Source organism: Bos indicus x Bos taurus, chromosome 7 (genome assembly GCF_003369695.1).
Source record: "Bos indicus x Bos taurus breed Angus x Brahman F1 hybrid chromosome 7, Bos_hybrid_MaternalHap_v2.0, whole genome shotgun sequence".
Classification (NCBI taxonomy): domain Eukaryota; kingdom Metazoa; phylum Chordata; class Mammalia; order Artiodactyla; family Bovidae; genus Bos; species Bos indicus x Bos taurus.
Window position 1 is genome coordinate 26,488,681 of NC_040082.1, and position 22,223 is coordinate 26,510,903.

Sequence of the window (22,223 nt, forward strand, 5' to 3'; positions counted from 1 at the left end):
CCAGGATTACAGGAACTTGCATGTGACACAAACATGTATGTTTGTATTTGATTTGCTGATTCATGAATTCCAAGAAGTAAATAAAAATAGTAAGGAATCATTGGATATCATGAGATTACTCCTGTGATCCTTAATTTCACTTAAATGTCACTAAATAAACCACTAATGTCCATTTAGAGTTTTGGTTGTACTCCTGGGGCTCTTGCTGCCATCTGCTTATAGTTCATGGTGCTTTTTTTGGTAATGAGTTAGTCTACAAAGCCTTCTTTGCTAGCGATAACTGAAACAGTGAATTAATACCAATCCTAACCCTTATGTGACTTTGTGAGTATACAGGTTTTTTTAATAATATGCATATTGGTTAATAGTATGAATATAGTTAGCAATATGAATATAGTTAATCTGCACGTTAGGAGAAACCACAACTATAGAGATGTTTCCTGGAAATACAATTGTATGCGGACTTGTGGACCTGCTGATTCTAATATTGTTAATTTGTTACAAACCTTCTTTCAGGTATTATAGTCTCAAGTGTAGGTTAGTGCACTGCTTGCCCCAGAAGCTTTGGTTTTAAGACTAATTGCTATTACTCCTGTAAGTTCAGAATTGTCTTTATTTCTGTACTTGCTAGTTCCTTCCTAAAATTTCTTGCTTCTCCGTATATAATGAAGAAGTAAAATCTTAGTACTTCTGATCTTCTTTCTTAGGTATTACAGGCTTAGGATGTTTTGTTTAACCATCTAAGCAGACTCTAAGCTGCCTCTGCCTATCCCTGGATTGTAAGGGAGTTTCTAAAGCAGCACTTCATTTCTTAAAGGGATTTCTCTTGCAGCCCTTATATCCAGTTTTTGTTTTTTTCCCTTAGGCTAAGACCAAGAAATGTTATCATAGTTATAACCAATCCTTATTTCTTGATTCCATCTCCTTTTTACTTTTCTATTTTGGTGGATACTGAATCAGCACTTTGTGAGAAAGTAAGGCACAGTGGAGAATTTTGAGCATTACTTTAAGTAATGCTCAAAATTCTCCAAGCCAGGCTTCAGCAATATGTGAAGCATGAACTTCCTGATGTTCAAGCTGGTTTTAGAAAAAGCAGAGGAACCAGAGATCAAATTGCCAACATCCACTGGACCATGGAAAAAGCAAGAGAGTTCCAGAAAAGCATCTATTTCTGCTTTATTGACTATGCCAACGCCTTTGACTGTGTGCATCACAATAAACTGTGGAAAATTCTGAAAGAGATGGGAATACCAGACCACCTGATCTGCCTCTTGAGAAATTTGTATGCAGGTCAAGAAGCAACAGTTAGAACTGGACATGGAACAACAGACTGGTTCCAAATAGGAAAAGGAGTTCGTCAAGGCTGTATATTGTCACCCTGCTTATTTAACTTATATGCAGAGTACATCATGAGAAATGCTGGACTGGAAGAAACACAAGCTGGAATCAAGATTGCCAGGAGAAATATCAATAACCTCAGATATGCAGATGACACCACCCTTATGGTAGAAAGTGAAGAGGAACTAAAAAGCCTCTTGATGAAAGTGAAAGTGGAGAGTGAAAAAGTTGGCTTAGAGCTCAACATTCAGAAAACAAAGATCATGGCATCCAGTCCCATCACTTCATGGGAAATAGATAGGGAAACAGTGGAAACAGTGTCAGACTTTATTTTTGGGGGCTCCAAAATCACTACAGATGGTGATTGCAGCCATGAAATTAAAAGACGCTTACTCCTTGGAAGGAAAGTTATGACCAACCTAGATAGCATATTGAAAAGCAAAGACATGACTTTGCCAACAAAGATTCATCTAGTCAAGGCTATGGTTTTTCCTGTAGTCATGTATGGATGTGAGAGTTAGACTGTGAAGAAGGCTGAGTGCCAAAGAATTGATGTTTTTGAACTGTGGTGTTGGAGTAGACTCTTGAGAGTCCCTTGGACTGCAAGGAGATCCAACCAGTCCATTCTGAAGGAGATCAGCCCTGGGATTTCTTTGGAAGGAATGATGCTAATGCTGAACTCCAGTACTTTGGCCACCTCATGCGAAGAGTTGACTCATTGGAAAAGACTCTGATGCTGGGAGGGATTGGGGGCAGGAGGAGAAGGGGACGACAGAGGATGAGATGTCTGGATGGCATCACTGACTCGATGGATGTGAGTCTGAGTGAACTCTGGGAGTTGGTGACGGACAGGGAGGCCTGACGTGCTGCAATTCATGGGGTCGCAAGGAGTTGGACACGACTGAGCAACTAATCTGATCTCTGAAGGCACAGTGGAAAAAGTGGTTTTCAAATCACATGAGTTCAAATTCAAATTGACCTTAGACAAAATGTTCTGTCACTAGGAACCTCTGTCCCTTCATCTATCAAATAAGAGTATACTTCATCTCCTTGTTTCTTTTATAAATTCAGTTCACACACACAAAGTGACCTGCTATAAACTTTTTTTTTTTGGTGGTTGTTCCTGTTGAATCTCCAGACTTTTACTAACAATGACCCATAAAAGTCAACACTTCTTTAAGCCCCTGTGGTATTTTCCTAAAAGGGGATTCCTGGAAGCTACTGAAGGTTTTCCTCTTTGAACATGTTGTGATATGTTTGGGACATGATAAAGCAGCAAAAAGCTTTTAAAAATTTCTGTTCTCTGCACCATGCGTGCCAAGTGTGTTTGCACTCTCGAATTTTCTTTTTTTTTTTTTTTTTCCGGTGCCAAGGAGACAAGCCAAGCAGTGTGAGAGAAAAATACTGTCAGGGCACAAAGTAAGCTTGTCTTATGTGTTCTCTATGCAGATGTAACCCTAACGGGAAAGAGTGCAGAACTCTCCCTAGTTAGACAGAGGTACCTTGATGAACGAATCACCTGGGAACAAAGCTCTTTTATAAGCAATTCAGCTGAGTAAATTTTTAGTTTAAAACTTCATAAATCCAATGAAGTAGTATTGGCTAGAGTAATATAATTCAACAGTAATATTCTGGTTAAGTTACACTTGTGCACAAAGCAGAAATATCTTCTCACAGAGCATGTCTGTTAGTGTAAAGGTGAAACGTGAATTCTAGGCAAAATTGTGAAGCTGCTTCTCTCTTGCAGCTCCATCCCCCACAAACACACAGTTAATTATTACCCCTGGAGTTGTGCTGTTCTCAAAAATGTCTCCCTTTTAAAGAACAAATCAAAATGATTAACAATTTGAGTTATAGCTCCAATATAATCAATACATTATAATGATATTACCTAGTCTTATCTCAATTCAGGCTCCAAATTACTACCACTGAAAGAGACCCTGGCTTAATTGGTTTGAAATGGGGCCCAGAGTTTGGCATCTTGTATAGATGTGGAGTTATGAACCACTGCTTTAGCAGAAAGTTGTTTTCATTATGTGATTTCTCTTTTTGTAATATCCATGCTTATCCGTGTATGTGCGGTAGAACACTTGTGTCAGAATCACTTGGGATCAACCTTTAAATTGCAGGATCCTGTGGTTTCACCACAGAACCACCACTACTGAATCTTGAAGTGTGTGATACACATGAGTTGAGTGTAGTTGTGTGTGAATGTGATGGGGTGAGAGAAAGATTGAATCTCTGTGTTTAACCAACACTCAGAGTGATTCTAAGTTACTCTAAGGTTTAATAATTCCTATTTTTTTTTCATAATTTCTACCTTGTGAAGCAAAATTTTTGACAGTTAACAATACCTTTCAATTCCTCTTTGCTAATAGAAAATTTCCATAAAGTGGTGATGGTTGGGGTATTCATATGTAACATATAATTTATATTTTAAACAATATTATTTATAATATAATTTGCACTCAGACTAAAAAAAAATCAACCTTGTTTGCAAAAGGACAGAAAATTCAAATTTAAATAACTGAATGGCTTTTCTAATGCTTATTTAAAATATGGGTGTACTTAGCTGTTAATTTAATATGTGTATCTGTTTATCTAATTATCTAATGACAAATTTCTAATGTACGACACAAATTTTCAAGTCAGAGACTTTTATTTATTATTTAGAAATGTGAGATATATTTATGTTCAATCTCAATTTCTCTCTTTCTCCCCTTCTCTCTCCCTCTCACATCATTCCCACCCCTCTTTCCCCCTACTCCACCCCCCCCCATCTCTTTTCCTCTATCATAGCATCAGATGATGAAGAGCCAACTTCAGCAGGTAAAGTTTCTATGCTATAAAAATTATTCCTATTTAATTTAAGACCTTTAATAGAGATGTATTTGTCCAGGTTTCAACCAGAAACCTGGCACAGTTTAATATACTTTATTTCTTGAATCCATTATGCTGTCCCAGACTAAATGACATTGTTATGAGTTTAAAGTAAAAAGAGAAAATAATTAAAAATGAACTGTCACAGTGGAAATCATAACACAGAACACATCAGTATGAAAGAATAAGGAAAATTGGAATATTAAAACATTGAGAAAAGTGCCAATAAGTAATAAAATGGGGAGAGAAACTGAAATGATAAAATGCAGAAAAATAATAAAATGAGACTGAAAGGGAAAAGAGGAAAGTGGTAAGACATACTTTCATAAATACGACTTACCATGATAGAATATTGCATTATCACATATTTGACTGATGTTGAACATGATATTCATATAAGTTTAAGGATAAAAATTATGTTGTTGCTTCAAATACTCACTTTTTTTAAGAAACTAATTTCTGTAGTTATAACTTAATGATACTGAAATTTGGCTTCATGATATTGCTCCTCATTTGTCTGATCAGCATTTATCAAGTAAAGGCTGAGATCTGAACTAAAATCTGTGAAGAATGCCAACAGTACGTTTATAAGAAGAAAGTCAGCACCACAGCCAATCTGGTTAGCAAGTAATAAAAGGCCCGGGCTAGCAGACAGCAACATCAGGAAAAAGGAATGAAGTCTTAAGATGGAGGGATCAGAGCCCGGTTGGAAGAGAAAGATGAGACCTTTGCACCAGAGTCTGTCTTAGGCAGTTTTAGGAAGTTAGGCCTGAGAGATATGAGCAGGAAATGGTTACTGAAAATAATGGACACAAATGGGACTTGACTTTACAGGAAATGTGAAATGTAGCCCTGTTATTTGGAACTTGGGTACAAGATAGGGTCTTTTCAATTCAGAGACAACATTTCAGTTGGTGAGAAACTTCTTGATTTCTACCTTCTTCTAAAACTGGGTAGGGATTTTTACCTGTAAAAGTAGTTCAAAAAGTCAAAATTCAATAGAATAAAGTGAAATAGACATCTTACAAATATCTTTGGTAAACTTCAAAAATACCGTATTGCATGATGCTCATTATCACTGTTTTGAAATGGAATCACAGAATAAGGTAAATTCTCAATTAATGTTTCGTTTTCATAATATTGCTAGATAGTTTGTAACGTGATTTGGATAAGAACTCTCTATAATTTTCTCCTACTCTAGTCAGTATTATGTAGCATATTTTTAGGAGCAACGGAATCATATGAGTCAGTAGCAGACTTCTGTGTTGTTATGAGTTTCCACTGCCTGGTTTCTGAATTTTTTACCCTAACTTGAGGCTTTAGTGTTGACAGGGCTGCTCAAAGACTGTTTCTCAGCCTCAATTGAATCTTTTCTTTCTGTGAATACCAGTCCTTGTGAGCCCATGCTTTCTAGCCCAGGAATTTCTCATTCCTCTAATATTCTTATACCCCATTCCTTGTTATGTTGCCTGCCAAGCAATTTTGGTGACTTTGCAAAATAATTATTATTTTTGCATGATGAAGATTAATTGTAACAATGTAAATAATACTTAAAATATAAATATTTCTTGGTATAATTTTCTTGTTTTAAATTAATGTAATACTTTCTATGCTTATTAAGAAATTCTTTTGTAAAAGCAACTAAATACTTCTCCTGCACAAATATTTAACTTTAGAGTGATCTAAACAACATAGACTTTAAATTATGCTTTAAAAAAAAAAATAAAATAAATTATGCTTTAAAACTATTTTTTTTCAGATATGACCAGGTTTTTTTGTGTGATTTTAGCATAGACAATTAGAATAGAACAAATGTATTCTTAAGTAATGTCTTAAATAATTTCACATGAATATTACATTAAGAAGATTTGCATTTAATAAAGCAGACATTCCTTTTACATTGAACTGCCACTGGGAAACAAATGTTATTCCTTTAATTTTACCAAACTGTATAATATAAAATATAATTGCGTAGTTCTATTAAAACTTTTGATGCGGTATTAGGTTATATATATATATAACCTAATATATATATATATATATATATTCATAAAGACTATGAATAATTGTGGAAAGTGGATTGTGATTGTTTAGTCTTTTGTTGCTACTACTTGCCCCTAATTTTTTCAATAATTTTCTAAATTAAATATTTATTATTCTATTCATGTGTCTATTTTATCAAAATATGTCTATTTAAAAATATTATGAATAATATATTTAATAGATTAATAATAATCTCTGTTTTTGCTTTCATCTCCTGCCAACAGAGTTTATCTAGAATGATCTTTTCCAGGTTCAGACTTGTTTAATTTATCCTTTGTGATCCTTCTTTGTCTTTCTTTCCTGTTATTTCTTCATTCTATTGAAATTATCAGTGAAGCCCAGTCATTTGTTTGACATAGTAATTGTACCTGGATTAAACTTTTATATGTCCCCATATGATATCTTTATCAGTTTCACATTCTTCCTTCCGATTCACAGTATAATTGGACAGTGACTTTTTAAAATACATACTTTAGTTTCTTTAAATTAAATAATTCAGGTATTTCTAGTAGGAGACCTACTACTCTTCAAAATTCAAAAGTAGAAGAAATAATAAAGTAAATGGAGGTGTTTGTTGCTGCCAGAGCATCACAGGTTCCTGATCACTAGATGTTAAAATATGAATTATAAGTTAAAATTATTATTTAAAAAAATGTGTATGGCTTATCTAATATACAGGGGCCTAGTGGACACTGTGACTGAATGATACTATTTATTAAATATTTACAAGGTAGAGATTTATATAATAAATCTAAGTTATTACCCCAAAAGTACACAGAACTGATCAATTATAATTCAATAATCATGATAAATTCTCATTGTCCAGAATATATTTTAGAGAAATAATAGATTTCTGTCTGGACTAACAGTATAAAAATAGAGACATTATAACTCTGAGAAAATTAATGAGATATTACAGAGTGTGTTACTTGTGTTCTAATTCTACAAAATGATCTGGGCTTTTCTCTTTACAATAGAGCATATTTTGTTTGCCTTATATTTAGAATTATTATGACTGCAGCATTAAAACAGACAACTGGTCCCTCCACTCTCTCCCCATATAATTCTATTTACAATATTTTTATATTTCACTGTTTCTTTAATCTTTTTTCAAATACACCTAATTATCTCTTTATTTGAACCTCTAAATTGCCATGCAAAAAGCAAGTGCCTAGTAACAGCTTTTGTGTGTGTGTTGAGTTATAGAGGGGATGCAAAAAAAAAAAAAAGTCACATCTGCATTACTCCTCATGGGGATGTATCCCCATATTGACTATGGAGCATCCATTTGTTCATTATTTTTATCTCCAAATGTTCAGATGGGATGCATTAGCCCAGAGCAACATATTTGTAGCATCTGAGTTACTAGGGCAGTTTCACCTAACACCTGGTTCTGTAACTACCAGAAGTTTCTTTTTATTTATCTTTGTTGAATCTTATCTTCAGGTATTTAAACATCTTATAGTTGAGTATAAAAACACAAATGAACTATATAAGAAATTCTGTCAAACTAGGTTATATCCCAAGATCTAATTATAAACTAATGAGATTCATATTTTTGGAGCAACCATAACAGATACTGTAACTCCAAATGACTCATATTAAGAGGTGATATATGTACTCCAATTATATTGCTGTTCCTCAAATAATTTTGGTAACTCTCTTTCAAAATATCCTCCAGCTATTGCAATATCAGTTATTCTCTTTTATAGTCTCAGAGCTGTGTTGCTCTATTCGCCACACAGTGGTCTGAAAAATAGACCTTCAAAACGAAGATGCCCAAATATTAAGAGTGTCTGTGTGTGTTTGTATCTTAGGTGTAAAATACAGATCAGTTTATAACTTTAATAATGCTCTTTAATAAAGTTAAGTCAGTGGATGCTTCTCCCATTTGCACAAATCCAATTTTCATTTATCTTTTATTAAATTTCATAATAAGGAGAGACTTGATAAATTGATTACACTAATGCCTTTGTCTGTGTCTTTTAAGAAATTAAGACATTTACATTAGAAAATTAACTGCTGCAAATGAACTAATCTATATAAATTTAATTTATTAACTATAAATCTATCAAATTCAGCTTGCTGTCGTATAAATTTCATTTTTCTTTGTTTTGACATAGAAGCTATTATTTTACCTCTCTTGAAATATCATTTATTCATCAAATTAATTCTTGTTGTTGTTCAGTCACACAGTCATGTCTAACTCTTTGCAACCCCATGGATGGCAGCACACCAGGCTTCCCTCTCCTTCACCATCTCCCAGAGTTTGCTCAAACTCAATCCATTGAGTTGGTGATGCCATCCAACCATTTCGTCCTCTGTCATCCCCTTCTCCTCCTGCTTTGAATCTTTCTCAGCATCAGGATCTTCTCAAATGAGTCAGCACTTCATTTAAGGTGGCCACAGTATTGGAGCTTCAGCCTCAGCATCAGTCTCTCCAATGAATATTCAGGACTGATTTCCTTTAGGATTGACTGTTTTGATGTCCTTGCAGTCCAAGGGACTCTCAAGAGTCTTCTCCAACACAACATTTCCAAAACATCAATTCTTTGACGCTCAGCCTTCTTTATGGTCCAGATCTCACATCCATACATGACTACTGAAAAAAAACATGGCTTTGACTATGCAGACCTTTGTGGGCAAAGTAATGTCTCTGCTTTTTGATATGCTCTCTAGGTTTGTCATAGCTTTTCTTCCTAGGAGCAAGTGTCTTTTAATTTCATGGCTGCATTTACCATCTGCAGTGATTTTGGAGCCCCAAAAATAAAGTCTGTCACTGTTTCCATAGTTTCCCCATCTATTTACCATGAATTGATGGGACTGGAGAATTGATGCTTCTGTACTGTGGTATTGGAGAAGACTCTTAAGAGTCCCTGGGACTGCAAGGAGATTAAACCAGTCCATCCTAAAGGAAATCAGTCCTGAATGTTCATTGGAAGGACTGATGTTGAGGCTGAAATGCCAATACTTTGGCCACCTGATGCGAAGAACTAACTGACTCATTGGAAAAGACCCTGATGCTGGTAAAGATTGAAGGTGGGAGGAGAAGGGGATGGCAAAGGATGAGATGGTTGGATGGCATCACTGACTCAATGGACATGAGTTTGAGTAAACTCCAGGAGTTGGTGATGGACAGGGAGGCCTGGCATGCGGCAGTCCATGGGGTCACAAAGAGTCGGACATGACTGAGTGACTGAACTGAACTGAACTGATGGGACTGGATGCCATGATTTTTTTTTGTTTTGAATGTTGTTTTAAGCCAGCTTTTTCACTCTCCTCTTTCACCTTCATCAAGAAGCTCTTTATTTTCTCTTTGCTTTCTGCCATAAGGGTGGTGTTATCTGCATATCTGGGTTATTGATTTTTTTCCCAGCAGTCTTGATTCCAGAAGCTTGTGATTTTTCCAGCCCAACATTTCCATGATGTTCTCTGCATATAAGTTAAATAAGCAGGGTGACAATATACAGCCTTGGCGTATTTCTTTCCCAATTTTGAACCAGATGGTTGTTCCACGTCTGGTTCTAACTGTTACTTCTTGACCTGCATACAGGTTTCTCAGGAGGCAGGTAAAGTGATCTGGTATTCCCATCTCTTTAAGAATTTTCCAGTTTGTTGTGATCAACAAAGTCAAAGACTTTAATGTTATCAGTGAAAGAGAAGTAGATGTTTTTCTGGAATTGTCTTGCTTTTTCTATGAGCTGACAGATATTGGCAATTTTATTTCTGGTTCCTCTGCCTTTTCTAAATACATCTTGGACATCTGGAAGTTCTCTGTTCACGTACTAATCCTAGACTGGAGAATTTCGAGCATTACTTTGCTAGCATGTGAAATGAGTGCAATTGTGCGGTAGTTTGAACATTCTTTGGTATTTCCCTTCTTTGGAATTGGAATGAAAACTGACCTTTTCCAGTCCTGTGGCCACTGCTGAGTTTTCCACATTTTGCTGGAGTATTGAATGCAGCATTTAACAGCATCCTCTTTTAGGATTTGAAATAGCTCAGCTGGAATTTCATCACATCCAGTACCATCTAGTGATGCTGCTTAAGGCTCACTTGACTTTGCACTCCCAGATGTCTGGCTTTAGGTGAATGATCACACCATCATGTTTATCTGTGTCATTAAGATTTTTTTGTATAGTTCTTCTGTGTATTCCTAATACCTCTTCTCATTAATTAATTAAATCATTATAAAAATTAAGAAGACTGGAAAATAGAAAATATTACTGAATGGGATCAATCAGTCAGAAAATGACACAGTTGAGGTCTTATAGCTGTATGATAAATCAGTGGCTAAAATTAATCAGCTGCAAGTTAGCTTTTTATTCATAACAACTCAAAAGCAAAACTTGATTTTTTTTTCTTTTTTTCCTTCTTCTCTTGCCTAAGGGAAGATTCTTAATTGCTTTAATTGTCATATGTCAGGTTTTTAATATCAAAGAAAGAGAGTAAGTTTTGAATATTAAAATAAATATTAATACTGAATTAACTCATATAATAAAAATATTAGAAAAAATGGAATTTTTAGATGACTGTAGAAGGAAAATCTTTTTAGCAATCAGCTTTATTAAAACACTACACTGTAAATGCCATACTGTTTTTCATATATTTATAAAGTTAAAATTTCATCATTTACTTAAATGTACATCTGTATTTGTGGCCTATTAACATCTGATTCCAAATGGTGGTAATGATAGAGATCATTGCCTGGATACAATAGTTTATAATAGACTTCTTGTGACCTTTGTGATGCCCATCAGAGGTGGAGGCAGTGGTAATTCAGCACACCAGAGCTTCATCATTGTTACTAGTTCCTTCTAAATCTTTTAATATGTTTAATCTTTTAAATGATCAGTTTGGCCACTGAGGAAGTGCAGTGCTGCATGCTCAGCTGTTTAGTCACGACCAGCTCTTTGCGACCCTGAGGACTGTAGCCATCCAGGCGCGTCTGTCCATGAGATTCTCTGGGCAAAAAACTGGAGAGGGTTACCATTTCCTCCTCCAGGGGATCTTCCCAGTCCAGGGATGGAACCCATGTCTCCTGGATCTCCTGCATTGGCAGGAGAATTCCTTACCACTGAGCCACCTTAGCAGTAATAAAGATTTAATATAGTTGTATATTATAAATATATATTCATAATTTTATAAACAAACTTTATATATGTATGTATATAGTTTAAAACAAATATACACACACACATATATATGTATACGTGAAAGTGAAAATGAAAGTCGCTCAGTAGTGTCTCTTTGCAACCCCGTAGACTATACAATCCATGGAATTCTCTAGGCCAGAGTACTGGAGTGGCCTTTCCCTTCTCCTGGGGATCTTCCCAACCCAGGGATCGAATCCAAGTCTTCTGCATTGCAAACGGACTTTTTAAATATCCATTTTTATATATATATATAAATGGAAGCTAACCACAGGACCCAGTGATTGGGTAGTTTTCTCTAACTTTTGAAATGCTCAATTTTAGTCTAACAAAAGCATTACTTCTGTTTATGGTGGACTTTCTGATTTTCTTAATTGTGGTGCAGATTCCTCTAGATCTCCTCTCTGTTTTCTTGTAGAATTTAATTCTGCACGGCAGATTATGCTCAATTATTCTACAACTTCGGCATTTTAAAAGGAGTGATATCTAACCATATTATTCTCTAATGAACATGAGTTCTTTTTCATTTTGATCTTAGCACTTATTTCCTTGGAAATCTACAGTAAAGTTGCACATCCTTTTTTGTTTCACTTTATGTTTGCTACACATTTTCTCCTTTTTTATACAGGCATGCCTATTTTCCCTCCAGTGCGTAAAGGAAGCTTACTAATTATTTTATCAAGTATATCCTTTGCTCATAGATACATACTAAGTAGGCTTATGGGCTTTCCTGGTGACTCAGACTGTAAAGAATCTGCCTGCAATGCAGGAGACCCGGGTTCATTCCCTGGGTCAGGAAGATCCCCTGGAGAAGCGAATGGCTTACATATTAAAAACTAAAATGTTTTCTGCTGCCATCTTTAAAGAATAGCAAGAAGTCATTATTTTTAGATTCTCAGTGGAATAGGAAAGAAGTAATTGCTTCTAAAAATTTAGCTATGGTCAATTCACTAAGACAGTGATGAAAAGGCCAAATAATGCTTGCTTCTTTTTTTAATTAAAAAAATGTGTTTTTTGTTGATAAATACTTGATAGTGGTGTTGAATTGTGAGAAAAATCGTTATTTAAATTTCTATTATATGTAGATACTATTTTTCTTATTTTATATTTGATATTTTATTAAGGTAAACAAAAATAGTAATAAAGATATATCAATGGAAAGGAAAAGTATATCAGTCAGTGTTTTCTGGAGAAGCAGAATCAAAAGGATATATAAGTATATAAAATACAGAGATTTATATTAAGGAACTGGCTCCTGTGCTTGTGGGGCTGTCAAGTTTGAAATCTATAAGGCAGGCCAGCTGAAGACTCTGACAGGATTTCTGTTTGTCTTGAGGCAAAGTTTTTCTTCACAGAGAAATCTGTTTTTGGTGTCAAGGCCTTGAGCTGATTGGTTGAAGTCCACTCATATTATGGAGGGTAATCTGCTTTATTTAAAGCCAACTGATTGCAGATGTTAATCACATTGACAAAATACTTCCACAACAGTATCTAGGTTAGTATTTGACCAAGCAGCTGGGTGCCCCAATCTAGCCCAAGTTGACAGACAAAATTGAAGCATCACCAAAAATGAGTAAAAGTTATATAAACACAAAATATTTTAATTTTTAACCTATGTGCTTCAGGAAAATAGACCAATGCATGTTGTCCCACTGTGTGCACTTGGACTTCAAGCCTTATTTAATTTCTAGTCTTCCTTGCTATGACTGTATTTATCTCTAAGGCCTTCTCCAGTTGTCCCTGTCTTTTTGTTGTTGTTGTCCCAAGTTTCACCTCAAAGTTTATTACAAATAGAGCATTGAAGAAGTATTAATTTAATATTCCAGAAATTTGTTGGCTCAGGAAGGCATTGAATTTTCCTATTCATGATGGGCAGGGTAAAACCTATGGACCTAAAGGCCTAAGCCTGTGCCTTTAGGTGTTTTTATCTTCAGACCGATAGCTATCTTCTTAAAGATTTGCTATAAGGATAAAACACGGTACTTTAAAGAGTTACTATATGACATCTACCCCATAATAAGCACAGGGATTCTAAGCTGTTGCTTTTACATTCATTATCATCAGTGTTGTTTCCCATATTATTGTTGTTATTTTGATTATGATTATTTGTCAGGCAATGTGCTGAGTGTTTTATGCGCAATATTTAATTTAATTTTCACAATAAAAGAAGACAGATAATTAAATATTCCTATTTAAATACATGTGTATATGTATATATATACATATACACATATGTACAGATATATATATTCCTTTTAAAGGGGAAAGCACTGAATTAATTTTAAAGCCTAAAGAAATATGTCCAAGGTTACACAGTAAGCAACTAACAAAAGGAGGATTCAATTCAGGTTTCTCTGGAGAAACTTATACTTACTCTGTTGTAGCAAACTGCCTTTTATTCAGTTAGAAATAGCTGCCTCCTACCTATGAAGTATTTTCCTTTTATAGGTTTCATTTTCATTGTCTATAAAATGGATTAATAAAAGGCTTGCTGTAAGGATCACATATACCATTTCTTTCAGCTGTGAAAGTAATAGTTATTCAATTTCTTTTTTTTTGTCATGCATATATAAGGCTGGCCAGAAAGTTCATTTGGGTTTTCCATACCATCTTATAGAAAACCCGAATGAACTATATTATAAAGCTGTACCTAATAATGTGCAAAATTTTGGCTATTATTTTAAATGATAATCTGATTACCTTAGTCATTTATGGACCTGGTAGACATTTTAAAAATAATAAAATAGCAAAATTAAAATCCTCTTGCCTACCTTCATCCCTATTGAATATTTGCATTTTCAAAAAACATTCTGCCTCAATCTAGTTGCTTATAATCTTCTCCATGTCCATGGCTCAATCCAAAATCATCAGGGTCAACCCTAAAGATTCCCACTACATTCCATTCTCACCAGACCCTTTTAGCCTCTCCTTCAAAAAGTATACTGCACATAATCACTTCTTGCCATCTCATATACGATAACCCTTGTCCGATAACACTTGGTCTATCACGTAGTAGCCTTCTAAGTGAGTCTCTTCTTGGTTCCCTCAGCCCCTCTGCAGTTCATTCTCAGCAGAGAGGCTGCATGAATCTCCTACCAGGCCATGAGATCCCATCACTCTTCAACCTTAGGCTACTTTAGAACCTCTCATTCAACCCTCCAGTAGATTTAGGATTGAAACTGGATGTAATTTGCACCCTTCATTACCTCCCTGGCTGCATTTTCTCTGTAGTTATCCTGTCCTCTATTTTCCATATAACAGACACAAGGCCTGAGCACGCACTGTCTTGGGCAGGGTTTTGCACTCACAGACCCATTATCAGACAGCTTCTCCTAAAAGTTATCTGCATGACTCCTCCAGCGTATCCTTCATGTCTTGACCTAAAAATGCCTTTTCAGAAAGACCCTTTTTTCTCTAAAATGGTCACACCTCACCTTGTCATGATCCCCTGCTTTGCTTAATTTTTAACATTAGCACTGTCTGCAAGGTTTATGTATTTTGCTTATTTTTCTCTCTAGCCTGAATATAAACTCCCCGAGGGAGGGGATTTTTTTATCTCTTTTATTCAATACTAAATGCCTAGCTGCTAGAATAATTGTTTGGTATATCAGATCAGATCAGTAGCTCAGTTGTGTCTGACTCTTTGCGACCCCATGAATCGCAGCACACCAGGCCGCCCTGTCCATCACCAACTCCCAGAGTTCACTCAAACTCATGTCCATCGAGTCAGTGATGCCATCCAGCCATCTCATCCTCTGTCGTCCCCTTCTCCTCTTGCCCCCAATCCCTCCCAGCATCAGAGTCTTTTCCAATGAGTCAACTCTTCGCATGAGGTGGCCAAAGTACTGGAGTTTCAGCTTTAGCATCATTCCTCCCAAAGAAATCCCAGGGCTGATCTCCTTCAGAATGGACTGGTTGGATCTCCTTGCAGTCCAAGGGACTCTCAAGAGTCTTCTCCAACACCACAGTTCAAAAGCACCAATTCTTCGGCGCTCAGCCTTCTTCACAGTCCAACTCTCACATCCATACATGACCACAGGAAAAATCATAGCCTTGACTAGATGAACCTTTGTTGGCAAAGTCATGTCTCTGCTTTTCAATATGCTATCTAGGTTGGTCATAACTTTCCTTCCAAGGAGTAAGCGTCTTTTAATTTCATGGCTGCAGTCACCATCTTCACTGATTTTGGAGCCCAGAAAAATAAAGTCTGACACTGTTTCCACTGTTTCCCCATCTATTTCCCATGAAGTGATGGGACTGGATGCCATGATCTTCGTTTTCTGAATGTTGAGCTTTAAGCCAACTTTTTCACTCTCCACTTTCACTTTCATCAAGAGGCTTTTGAGTTCCTCTTCACTTTCTGCCATAAGGGTGGTGTCATCTGCATATCTGAGGTTATTGATGTTTCTCCTGGCAATCTTGATTCCAGCTTGTGTTTCTTCCAGTCCAGAGTTTCTCATGATGTACTCTGCATATAAGTTAAATAAACAGGGTGACAATATACAGCCTTGACATACTCCTTTTCCTATTTGGAACCAGTCTGTTGTTCCATGGCCAGTTCTAACTGTTGCTTCCTGACCTGCGTACAAATTTCTCAAGAGGCAGATCAGGTGGTCTGGTATTCCCATCTCTTTCAGCATTTTCCACAGTTTATTGTGATGCACACAGTCAAAGGCTTTGGCATAGTCAATAAAGCAGAAATAGATGTTTTTCTGGAACTCACTTGCTTTTTCCATGATCCAGCGGATGTTGGCAATTTGATCTCTGGTTCCTCTGCCTTTTCTAAAACCAGCTTGAACATCTGGAAGTTCACGGTTCACATATTGCTGAAGCCTGGCTTGGGGAATTTTAAGCATTACTTTACTAGCGAGTGAGATGAGTGCAATTGTGCGGTAGTTTGAGCATTCTTTGGCATTGCCTTTCTTTGGGATTGGAATGAAAACTGACCTTTTCCAGTCCTGTGGCCACTGCTGAGTTTTCCAAATTTTCTGGCATATTGAGTGCAGCACTTTCACAGCATCATCTTTCAGGATTTGGAATAGCTCAACTGGAATTCCATCACCTCCACTAGCTTTGTTTGTAGTGATGCTTTCTAAGGCCCAGTTGACTTCACATTCTAGGATGTCTGGCTCTAGGTCAGTGATCACACCATCGTGATTATCTTGGTCGTGAAGATCTTTTTTGTAGAGTTCTTCTGTGTATTCTTGCCATCTCTTCTTAATGTTTTCTGCTTCTGTTAGGTCCATACCATTTCTGTCCTTTATCGAGCCCATCTTTGCATGAAATGTTCCCTTGGTATCTCTGATTTTCTTCAAGAGATCTCTAGTCTTTCCCATTCTGTTGTTTTCCTCTATTGCTTTGCATTGATCGCTGAAGAAGGCTTTCTTATCTCTTTTTGCTATTCTTTGGAACTCTGCATTCAGACGTTTATATCTTTCCTTTTCTCCTTTGCTTTTCACTTCTCTTCTTTTCACAGCTATTTGTAAGGCCTCCCCAGACAGCCATTTTGCTTTTTTGCATTTCTTTTCCACGGGGATGGTGATGCTTAATAAGTATTTGTTTTACGATTGGATAAAAAAATAAATTAAGTTATGCTGATTTTAAAGCATTGTTAACCCAAGACCATACACAGTTCTTCCCTGTATGATATAAAGAGGAATGATGATAGACATAGTTCCCAACTTAAGAAATAAATAAAAGGATAGCATTAATACCTTAATGAGAATCTTAAGGATGTTTTGCATGCATATGTGCATCCGCAACCATGTCCAACTCTTTGAGACCTCGTGGACTATAGCCCTCCAGGCTCCTCTGTGCATGAAATTTTTCAGGCAGGAATACTGGAGTGAATTGCCATTTACTTCTCCAGGGGATCTTCCCAGCCCAGGGATCGAACCTAGGTCTCCTTCATACCCTGCACTGGCAGGTGGCTTCTTTACCACTGTGCCACCTGGAAAACCCTAAAGATGCTTTAAAGGTCTTAAATCAATAGTTAAAAATCAATACATGGATTTTTGTTTTTCTGTTTTCATTGCAGTAAAATAAAATACATTTTGTTTAGTAGTTCTTTGAGCATGGTATCCTAACAAAGCCGATAATTTAGTGATTGTTAGTAATTACTGAATGGACCCTGCAGCAGTAATGTTAAGAAGCCTCAAACCTGATAATAACCACTGTCTAGAGCCGGGCATGGGTAGAGGTCAGGGAGGCAGCAGGAAGGTTGTGGGCTGGGCCACTGGTTTCCAGGGTTTGAACTCCAAGGGAAATAAAAAAGGGCCTGTAGTTTTTTGTTTTGTTTTTTTTTGGTACAATGACTTCCTTCTTATTGCATTGTTATCAGTGCAAGTCTCATTAATAAGCTCACAGACATGATTTCAAGTAATTTTATTTTCCAAGTTGTGTGGGTGGGAGACTTTTTAAGCCTTTGAATAGTACCTGGATATAGTGTTCTTGGGATACACCTTTTTTTTTTTCTAATTTTTAATCCAATACAGATCTTCAACTGGTAGAATTAGCAAAGATTTAGAGATCCATTCCATACTTTGCATCTAATTTTCTGCTAGTCTAAACATAAATCTCAAATGAGAAAATATCCAGTGTTTCTTATCTAAGGTAAATCATATGTTTTGAGAACTTACTAGAGACTGTTGAAAAAGAATGAACAATCCAGTTCTCAAAAATAAAAACCATTGTTCAAATCAAGTAAAAGTTTGTACTAAGCCTTTAGATTTTTAAAAGACATTGTGATACCTGTCTAAGACGGAAGCCCTGTGAAATCTGTTTCATTCCATACTTAGTGTTTAGAAATGTGTGGGAGGAGTTGTGCAGGTAGTAAACGATGAATATGAACAAACTAAAATAAGAATGATCAGCAAGTGAATAAATAGGGACTTCCCCCCCAGGATTTAAAATATGTGTGTGTTTATTTATTTTGCTGCACTTGGTCTTATTCATGGCACAAGGGGTGTTCAGCTGTGGCATGAGGACTCTTGTTTCCTGACCAGGGATCAAACCTGGGCTCCCTACATTGGGAGCTTGGAATTTTAGCCACTGGACCATGAGGGAAGTCCCCCTTGCCCAGAATTTTAACATTTAGCATCTTTACCTATTCAAACACTTTGTTTTGCAGTAAGGTTTATTTATAGTATCATCAAGAAACCACTGAGAATTCTGATCCATGTTGAGTTCTTATGATATGCCATTCTTTGATCTGATACTTTTTAAGCAGAATGCTCAAGTAAGTTGTCTAACCTTCAAGATTAATAGAGTTACAGAAGAAGGAGATTAGCATATTTTTAAGGAAATTGAGTTTTCAGACTGTTTTTTTTTTTTTCAATTTCCTGTATATATATCATTAGATTTCTGTACTCCTTAACACTTTTGCGGATGGCCGGAGACAGAGAGACAGAACTATTGCTTCACAATAATTTTATTCTTACTCTGAAAATGAGGGAACCAGTGAAAGCTGGTCTCCTAAAAACATTCTTTCATTTCGCTCCATGAAACTTGTGCCTAGCTTTTATGACCCATCACACCCGTGTTTCTTCTCCCTAGGAGACAAATAGTCACTGCTCTTCCAAGTCACACATGCTGCGCTCTGTCTCACTTCAAAGCTTTATTCCATGGCTTTCTGTTGAGGGCATACTTTCCTTTCCCTTTTATATCCCCAGAACCTGTCCCTCTTTTCACACTTATCTCAGGTCCTGTGTTTCTAATCTGCTGCAACCTACACTGATGTCTCTTTTCCCAAATCTCAATTTGTGTATCTGCTGGGAGTGTTCTTTGCAGCAGGTAACTGCGATTAGCATGACTGGGGAAGGAGTCCGTTCTCTGAGATCAGAGCGTCTTCATTAAAGTGTTAGTCACTTAGTTGTGCCCAACTCTTTACTTCCCCATGGAGTGTAGCCCACCAGCTCCTCTGTTCATGGAACTCTCCAGGCAACAGTACTGGAGTGGGTAGCTGTTTCCTTCTCTGGGGGATCTTCCTGACCTAGGGATTGAACCCGGGTCCCCTGCCTCACAGGCAGTTTCTTTACCACAGAGCCATCTGGGAAGCCATCATTACTACCTTTCAAATATACCGTGTTTCTGTGAGTATAAAAGCATGTATGGAATAGAGGTCAGGGATATAACAGTTTCTATTCTTACAGGGATTTGAGTTTATTTATTATGTACTAGATGTTCATTGGAATTGCTTCACCCCCTGAACTGGTGACTCAGGCTTGACTGTGACTCATCCTTGTATTTTATTCCCAGCAATGATTAAGACAGGGTTAGGGTTCAATATCTGTGTTGTGATCAAGATACATACCATTATTCTCACCCCTTAGGATCATAAAGCAAAAAGAGAGAAAGAAATTAACTGATCACGGTGCTTTGCAAATATACAAAATATGCAAGCTATGTGATAATTATATCCCCTTGGATTGGTATAAATTACAGTTATGTCAGTCACATTTCTTGATTTCGATCTTTGCTTAATCACTTAGACTACAGCTATATTAGTTTTCCAGAGTTCTATAACAAATTACTATTACCTCATTGGCTTAAAACAACACACATTTATTCTCTTACAGTTGTGGAGGCCAGAGTTCTGAAACCAAGGTGACATGAGGGCCAGAGTCCCTCTGAGTGCTCTAGGGGGTAACCCTCCCTTTGCTCTTCTTGGTCATGGTGGGTGTCAGCACTCCTTGGCTCCTGTGGTTGCGGCCACATCGCTTCAGTCTCTTCCTCCTTATTAGCATCCTCTCTTCCTGTCCTGTCCGTGGCTTCTCTTCTGTGTGTTATATGGACACTTGCCATTGCATTTAAGACCTACCCATGTGATATACGATGATCTCCTCTCAAGATCCTTAACTTCAATTACGTCTGCAAAGACCTTTTTTTTCAAATAACATAGTATTCAGAGATTCTAGGATTTGGTCCCTGACATTGCGTTTTAGGGGACACCATTCAACTTACTTCAACAGCTAAAGTAAATGTGGTAAGATAAAGGTACAGTGAATTAGGTTGTCCTCTTTTTGGACCGGAAAATTTTAAGTAAATGAACATATTAATGTTCAATGAAAGATTTTTGCAAGAATGGATAGACTATTTATTCTTGCACCGCTAATATATTTTATTTCCTGGATTAAAAATTGATCATAAAAGTATAATGATGAAATCATAATTGACTCAATAAAGCAGCACAGAGAACATTCATAAAGCCTATGAAAGTGAAAGTCGATCAGTCTGTCCAGCTCTTTGTGACCCCATGGACTATATAGTCCATGGAATGCTCCAGGCCAGACTACTGAAGTGTGTAGCCTTTCCCTTCTCCAGGCAGTCTTCCCAACCCTATGCTGCTGCTGCTGCTGCCAAGTTGCTTCAGTCGTGTCCGACTCTGTGCAACCCCAGAGACGGCAGCCCACCAGGCTCTGCCATCCCTGGGATTCTCCAGGCAAGAACACTGGAGTGGGTTGCCATTTCCTGCTCCAATGCATGAAAGTGAAATGTGAAAGGGAAGTCACTCAGTCGTGTCCGATTCTTAGTGACCCCATGGACTGCAGCCCACCAGACTTCTCCATCCATGGGATTTTCCAGGCAAGAGTACTGGAGTGGGGTGCCATTGCCTTCTCCATCCCAACCCTATAGACGTGGTCAAAGTCCATTATAATTCAGTAAAGGTGGAGCTAACTTCAATATCACTGAAAACTCTGTATGTTCCATGAAGTGGGTACTAGGTAAAACAAAAAAATTATGTAATAGATATAATATAGTTATTTTAAACAGATGTATTTAGAAATGTCTGCAGAAGAGGAAAAAAAAAAACAGATTTGCAATTTTTAACCACATTATAAAGTATCTCCTGTTCATTTTAAAGAAAAGTATTATTCACAAATTTCTTCTTAAATATGTTTACATGCTTTTATAATTACTTGGTGTTTTATAATTTCTTCAACTTTAATGCTGAATTCATTAATTTGTAAAAGCAAGAAAAAGGAAAGCAGAGCCCCAGATTTTAGAAAACTGAAATGCATTTATTTTATTCATTCAGCATAGTTAAAGTAATACATAATGAGAAAACATAAAATTAAACTTTACCTTATTTTTATTTTAGTTTTATTATTTATCAGCAGAACAAAATCATCTTGATATGGGTAATCTGTTTTAAATAGAAAGCAAATATTTACTGTGGCAAATGAGAGCAGTCTTTTTCTTTAAATTCTTTTTTTTTTTTTTTTGCAATTTGGGAGCCAAAGCTTAACCTTACTGTAATAAATATAGAAACTTTTAAATTGTTACTATTTAAAATTTTACTTTCATGATAATTTTAACTATAATAAATCTTATTGTTAAGTTACTGTATTTTTTATACCTAGAAGATGTTCTTTGAAAGGAGTGGCAATAAAAGGTAAATTAGAATGTGCTTGGACAAGAGTCTAAGCTCTTTCTAGATTCAGGTAACAAGAACCAAATTTCTCAGTGTGATGTGGAAACGACCCTTGGGAAATCATCATTTTGAGTAACTTGAGGGATAGAGCAGAAAATACCAGTAGATTGCTGTGAAAAATGTGTCAGGAAAACATTCTAATGGAATTTCTTCTACTTTATTTATCAGTGACCAGGATACCCAATAAATGCATGTATTTCTGTTGCTGAGTTGTTTATGGCACTGCCAACTTCTCTACCCTATGATTGATAGAATTTGAGAATAGCCTTACTGTTCACCATGTGTTATTGGAATCAAGTTCTTCAAGTGGACACAGCTTCTTTATAAGATTTTAAATATCATGACTGTTACACTTCTTCAATTGCCTCTGTGAAAGA

The 22,223-nt window shown here is 36.4% G+C and overlaps 1 protein-coding gene across 2 annotated transcripts in view; it reads left to right on the forward strand.

Annotated features, from left to right (window-relative positions):
- Positions 1-22,223, forward strand: part of EDIL3 (EGF like repeats and discoidin domains 3) — a 482,936-nt gene that overhangs the window by 160,079 nt on the left and 300,634 nt on the right. The window contains exon 3 of one of the 2 annotated variants that reach the window (XM_027545670.1): positions 4,138-4,167. The exons of the other annotated variant lie outside the window; for it this stretch is intronic. Within the exon in view, the coding sequence (XP_027401471.1) occupies positions 4,138-4,167 (30 nt within the window). The remainder of the gene's footprint in view (positions 1-4,137; positions 4,168-22,223) is intronic. 2 annotated transcript variants of the gene reach the window in all.